Source organism: Mandrillus leucophaeus, unplaced genomic scaffold, assembly GCF_000951045.1.
Source record: "Mandrillus leucophaeus isolate KB7577 unplaced genomic scaffold, Mleu.le_1.0 Scaffold1189, whole genome shotgun sequence".
NCBI classification, from domain to species: domain Eukaryota; kingdom Metazoa; phylum Chordata; class Mammalia; order Primates; family Cercopithecidae; genus Mandrillus; species Mandrillus leucophaeus.
Genome location: NW_012100198.1, coordinates 456,931 through 463,182, shown reverse-complemented (window position 1 = coordinate 463,182; position 6,252 = coordinate 456,931). Strand labels below are relative to the sequence as shown.

The following is a 6,252-nucleotide window of genomic DNA, read 5'->3' as shown; positions in this document are numbered from 1 at the left end:
AATAAAACTCTTCTTTTTTTTTTTTTTGAGACAAAGTCTCGCTCTGTCACCCAGGCTGGAGTGCAGTGGCACTATCTTGGCTCACTGCAAGCTCTACCTCCCGGGTTCAAGTGACTCTCATGCCTCAGTCTCCCAAGTAGCTGGGATTACAGGCACCCACCACCATACCCGGCTAATTTTTGTATTTTTAGTAGAGACAGGGTTTCACCATGTTGACCAGGCTGGTCTTGAACTCCTGACCTCAAGTGATCTGCCCATCTTGGCTTCCCAAAGTGCTGGGATTAAAAACATGAGCCACCGCGCCTGGCCTAAAACTCCTTTTAAAATTGAATTTCTTTTCCTAAGTTCAGAATACTTTATAGAAAGTTCTTTTTTTTTTTTTTAATTTTATTTTTTGGGACAGGGTCTAGCTCTGTCGCCCAGGCTGGAGGGCAGTGATGTGATCATAGCTCAATGCTTCCTTGAACTTCTGGGCTCTAGCGAGCCTCCTGCCTTAGCCTCCTAAGTAGCTACAAAACTGTAGGCACATGCCACCATGCCCAGCTAACTTAACAAAACATTTATAGTTAGTATGGAAGGGGCTTATGAATTTTTTTTTTTTGGTAGAGACAGGGAAGACTGGTAGCAAACTCCTGGCCTCAAATAATCCTCCCACCTCAGCCTCCCAAAGCACTGGGGTTACAGGCATGAGCCACTGCGCCCAGCAAAAGTTCTTTGTTGTCTGTTTCCCAGTTTTCTGATTTATTAAAATTTTATGAAATATTTCATTCATACAAAAAGTTCAAGGAATGATACATATGCACCATTTGGGGCTCATTTTTGATACTCTGAATTTAATCATAGCTAACATTTTTCAGCTTTTTTAAAATTCAAACGGATCTGTTCTCAGAGAGTGAATTCAAAATCCTTTAAAGGTGAACATGAGCCCACACCAGGAAAGTAAGTATTATTTCATGATTACTAACAAAACATCTCTCATTGGTTGGGTGTATACAGTGTACTTGATAGTGCATTAACTACCTACCCCAAGATAACCTAGATCATTAGGACAGCCAGGATTCAAACCTAAACCTATCTAATACTTCAATCATTCATTTGTTTATTCAATAAACCAAGTCATTGTGCGAGGTACTGAGGACACAGGACAAAGTCAGCCACTGTCCCTGCCCTCACAGAGCTTTCTTTTTTGGCAGAGACGCTGCATAGTCTTTGTAAGTGCCAAGAAGGGGATGTACAAAGTCCTATTGATCTAATTTGGGGGTTCAGGGAAGCTGAGCTTTGAAGGGTAAGTATGAATGAACTAGCAAGGGGATCTGGGGGCAGTGAAGAACATTCCAGTCTAGGAAAGCTTCTTGTTGTGAGAAGGCACTTGGCAAGTTCAGGAATGGTGTGACTGGAACCCAAAAGAGGGAGTGGCAGTGGAGCAAGATGAGGCTGATGAGGGAAGGAATTGTCAGGGCCAGTCCGTAGAGACTTGTCAGCTCCAGGAAGTATTGCAGAATCTTAGGAGCAAGAGGAAGCCAATTAGGGTTTTTTTTTTTTTTTTTTTTTTTTGCTGTTAATTCATTTTTATTTTTTAGAGACAGGGTCTCCCTCTGTCACCCAGGATGGAGTACAGTGGTGATCATAGCTCACTGCAGCCTGGAACTCCTGGGCTCAAGTCATCCTCCCACCTCAGCCTCCTGAGTAGCTAGGACTATAGGTGCCCATTTAAAAAAAAAATTTGTAGAGACAGGGTCTTGCTATGTTGCCCAGGCTAGTCTTGAACTCCTGACCTCAAGTGACCTTCCCACCTTGGTCACCCAAAGCACTGGGATTACAGGTGTCTGGCCCCCCAGTGAAGTTAAAAAAAAATTTTGAGGCAGGGTCTTGCTCTGTTGCCCAGGCTGGAGTACAATCTTGGCTCACTGCAGCCTTGACCCCCTTTGCTCAAGTGATCCTCCTGGCTCAGCTGCCTGGGTAGCTGGGAGTACAGGCATGTGATACCACAGCCAGCTACTTTTTTTTTTTTCTGTAGAGACGGGGTCTATGTTTCCCAGGCTGATCTTGAGCTCCTAGCCTCAAGGAATCCTCCTACCTCAGTCACCCAAAGCACTGGGATTACAGGCATGAGTCACTGTGGCAGGACCCCCCACCCCAATTAAGTTTTTTAACCACGGAATTTAAAAAGATTTTTAGTGTTTTAAAGGATCAGCGTAGCTACTGAGGGAGTGGAAATGAATTACAGGAGTTAAGATTGGAGGACAAGGCCAAATAAGAGGCCAGTGCAATAATTCAGGTGAGATGATGCAGCTTGCCCGAGGTTGGTGGAGATGGAAAGAGAAGAGTCTGTGTATTCATTCAAGAGCTATGTAAGAGACAGAACCAATAGCACTGCAGAGTGGCTAACAATTCAGGCTCTGCTCTCAGAGCCACTCAGTCTGAACCTACTACCCTCTACCATAGTCTAGCACAGTGTTTAAGAATGTGGCCTTTGGAGACTTCTTAGGTTTTATTTATTTATTTATTTATTTATTTATTTATTTATTTATTTATTTTTTGAGATGTAGTTTCACTCTTTCGCCCAGGCTGGAGTGAAGTGGCACAATCATGGCTCACTGCAACCTCTGCCCCACTGGATTCAAGTGAATCTCCTGTTTCAGCCTCCCGAGTAGCTGGGATCATAGGCACCCGCCACCATGCCCAGCTAATTTTTTGTATTTTTAGTAGAGACAGGGTTTCACTATGTTGACCAGGCTGGTCTCCAACTCTTGACCTCAGGTGATCCACCTGCCTCAGCCTCCCAAAGTGCTAGGATTACAGGCGTGAGCCACCGCGCCTGACTGACTTCTTGGGTTTGTCTTGGTTCTGTGTCGTTGGGCAGGTTCCTTGACCTAAGTGTGCCTCCATTTCCCCACATGTAAAGTGGGAATCATAATAGTGCTAAACTCATTGAGGACTGAGTCCATACATATAAAGCACTTAGAATGGTACCCGGCTCATAATAAGTACTCAGCAAGCGATGGCTGTTACGTTGTTGACAGTGGACAGTGATGGGATATGGGGAGAGAGAGAGGACTCTTCTCCAGTCTGCCATCCCCTGCCCAGAGTATTTCGTTAGTTAGGGGCCCTGGATGCTGGACCACCTCTTGCCTGGAGGATCAATCCAATGTGTTAAAATAACTTGCAGAACCAACTGATGCTCATATGGTAGGGGAGAGGGATGAAAGGACGTTTTCTGGAGATGATATTGCTCACAAGTGTTTTATGTACCAAAGTAATGCTTAACAGGAAACCTGAAGCCAGAGGAAGATGTGAGGGTGGCTCTATGACAGCCCTGTCAATAGGCAAGTTCTTGTGGTATCCCTCAGGGCCAACAGCTCATGCTTGAGAAAAGCGTAACTCCAGGCTGTGCCCTTCACAGACTACGCAAATAACCCCCTAGAGCCATGCTCTGCACAACCCGAAGAGCCCAGTGGCCCTGCAGCCCTCACTCACCTAGTGCAGACTTCCGGCCATCCCTGAGAGAGAAGCAATCACAGGGTAGCAGGCAAGGGGAGCCTGTTTACTTCAAAAGGAGCTGCTTTTATTTTTTGACTGCTTCTGCCTCCTTGGGGTGAAAGCTCACTGGTGCCAGAATGAACTCAACCCAAGGTACCTGCAATTGGCAGTTTTGTGCATTTGTTTTATAAAAATGCAAGGTAGAAAGTTGGCCCCAAAAGAATGAAAACAGAATAAAAAATGTCTTTAGAGTCTTGCCTCTATCTGTACTAGAGGAAAAGGAGATCAGTTCTGGGAGGAAATACCCTCATGGTCATGGCAACAACGTTTTTCTGAAGCCCAGCTGCGGTCAGCCACATGGGAGTATGAGAGCTACGAGGGCAGCGGGTGCACGAATCCGCCCACACCCAAACCACACACATAGAGCCATTACCAACCACAGAGCTGACGTGAACAGGAGTGTGCTTGAGGGTGGCGCTTGACACAAGTATCAATGCGCTTTTGTCTTCCAGAAAAAACCTTCAGGCTTTCATGACCTACAGCTCAGACCCTGTAACACCCTCGCCCCATTTCTACTCCTGCAGGATTTCTGGAAGCAAATCCGTATGTGACTTTGATAGCACTGAAGAAACAAAATCTGAGGTGAGGACTTAGAAAATCATTCGAGAATCCTTGCAGCTGGTAGGTTTGATCTTGATGCCCACAGAACTGGCAGCTCTTAAGTTATTACAGTATCAGGGCTTCAGAAAAAGCTCTGCTAAAGACAATTTTGTGCTCAGCACTAAGCTAAAGACACATAGCCTCAGCAGCCGCATGGTCTGTATTATTCTAAATTGGTTCCAAGGGAAATTTCCTGGAGAAAGTGATTTGTGGGGGGTGCCTCAGCTACAGGATTTCCCCGGCGGGGGGTTGAAGGCAGTGGATCTGTTCCAGTGACACTGTGATCAGGGTTGCCAACAGTTTCCTATTTCAAATCACTAACTCAAATCCCCAGGCCACGTTCAAATGTTTCCATACGCATGCGCTGTATCCCTGAATACCCTCTCAGTGGTTATGGCCCCCAAATCCCCATCAATGGCCCCCAAGAGCTGTTCTTTTTTTCTCTTTCTCTGCGGCAGGGAAACAGCCCAGCTGGTGGCTGACCTCACCCTCTGATTCATGCTCATCAGTCACGTGCTGGTCTTTTTTTCAATCCCTTTCCCTAACAAATATATTCCATCTCAGACTGGTCTCCTAGGAAACCAACCCTCAAAAACAGAAATAGACCAAGTAGAAAACAGGAATACTCCGAAAATTCCACCTTGTAATGTTTAATAATGAGAGAACCCAAAGCAGTTAGTTTATGTAATTAAAATGTGTGGACTTTTCCTCTGTAGATTTTAAACTCGGCTTTGGATCATGCCCTAAGGACAGCAACCATTTTGAAAGAAACTACAGATCAAATGATTAAAACGATTGCAGAAGACCTTGCGAAAGCACAGAGGCGGAGGAATCGACTGAAATACTAGTTCAATGCTAGGCAACCAAGGATTCAAAAGAAAAAAATGCAAAGAACACTTGATCTTCCCCCAAAATGTATTTTACTTACTACACAATTTAGGAAGATGACTATCTAGAGAAAACACAGAAACCATAAGAAATGGGTAACACAAAGTACTAAAGGAAAAAGAAAAAAAGAAAGGACTTTTGATTCTTAAAATCAAAAGCAACCAACAAGTATTTATTTTAAAATAAATCTATGTTCTTCCTAACTCATAATAAAAGAAACCAAAACAAAACAATGAATTTCCTTTTATCTATTAGTCTGAAAAAAGATGAAAGAACCCTGTGTCAGTGAGGATGGAGGAAACTGGTACTCTCACATGCTGTTGGCGGAAATGCAACTTTTTTGGAAGACCATTTGATAATATCTACCAAGTTCCACAAATTCCAAATCACGTACCTTCAGAGCAGCAGTTTCACCACTAGGAATTTCTTTTATATATAAGCCACACAATGTGGCACGATGTATGTACAAGGAAGGCCACTGGAGCATTGATCGTAACAACTCCAAGGGGGAACTAATCTAAATACCGCCTGTGATGATTCATAAATGACAATACTTTGTAGCCACCGAAAAGAATGAGGTTGGATTATCTGCAAAAGTCAGTGAAAGAAGCAAGATACCTAAGCATATATATAGACAGTTGTAACCTCAGGGGTCTTGCTATGTTGCCCAGGCTGGACTTGAACTTCAAACAATCCTCCCGCCTTAGCCTCCTGAGTGGCTGGGACTACAGGCACACACCACTGTGCCTGGCTCTTCATGTGTGTATTTTTTTTTTAAAGGGCATACATATTTTGGGGAAAGATATCTAAAAATCTTAAGTGAACCTCTAGTAAAGGAAACTGGGAGTTTTGGGGGAGAAAGGGGTTTTTAATCTTCTTTTCTGTACCATATGAAATTTTTACAATATACTTATAAGTCAACATTTGTTTAAAGATCTCTTGAAGTCAGAAATATGTGAAAATAATAGCCTTAATGAAATTTTGGAAAAGACAATTCATTAAAACTGTGTACCAGGGATTAAGTAAATTTGTAATGTTTCACGTAGACCAGAGCAGGTTTTTTTTTGTTTTTTGTTTTTCTTTCAGAGCAAGCTTTTGCTTTGCTTCTTTAAGAGTGATGTATTACCTCCTTAGTGACAGCACAGCAGGGTATTGGCTCTTTCGCCCTTTCCTGAAACTTCTGATATTCATTCACCCCAGACATTCAACAAATGGTTTCCCGAC

General features: G+C 43.5%; 1 protein-coding gene across 1 annotated transcript; it reads left to right on the top strand.

Moving 5' to 3' along the window:
• Positions 1–3,711: 3,711 nt before the first annotated feature.
• On the top strand, positions 3,712–5,261 carry LOC105528957 (protein AKNAD1-like). The gene is made up of 2 exons (XM_011965985.1): positions 3,712–4,122; positions 4,857–5,261. The coding sequence occupies exons 1-2, from the start codon at positions 4,012–4,014 to the stop codon at positions 4,986–4,988; spliced, it is 243 nt and encodes an 80-aa protein (XP_011821375.1). The 5' UTR covers positions 3,712–4,011; the 3' UTR covers positions 4,989–5,261.
• Positions 5,262–6,252: the final 991 nt, after the last annotated feature.

Coding starts and splice junctions, on each gene's coding strand:
- LOC105528957 (XM_011965985.1), top strand. CDS start 4,012: ATGACCTACAGCTCAGACCCTGTAACACCCTCGCCCCATTTCTACTCC. Junction 4,123..4,856: donor CTGAAGAAACAAAATCTGAG/GTGAGGACTTAG, acceptor TTTCCTCTGTAG/ATTTTAAACTCGGCTTTGGA.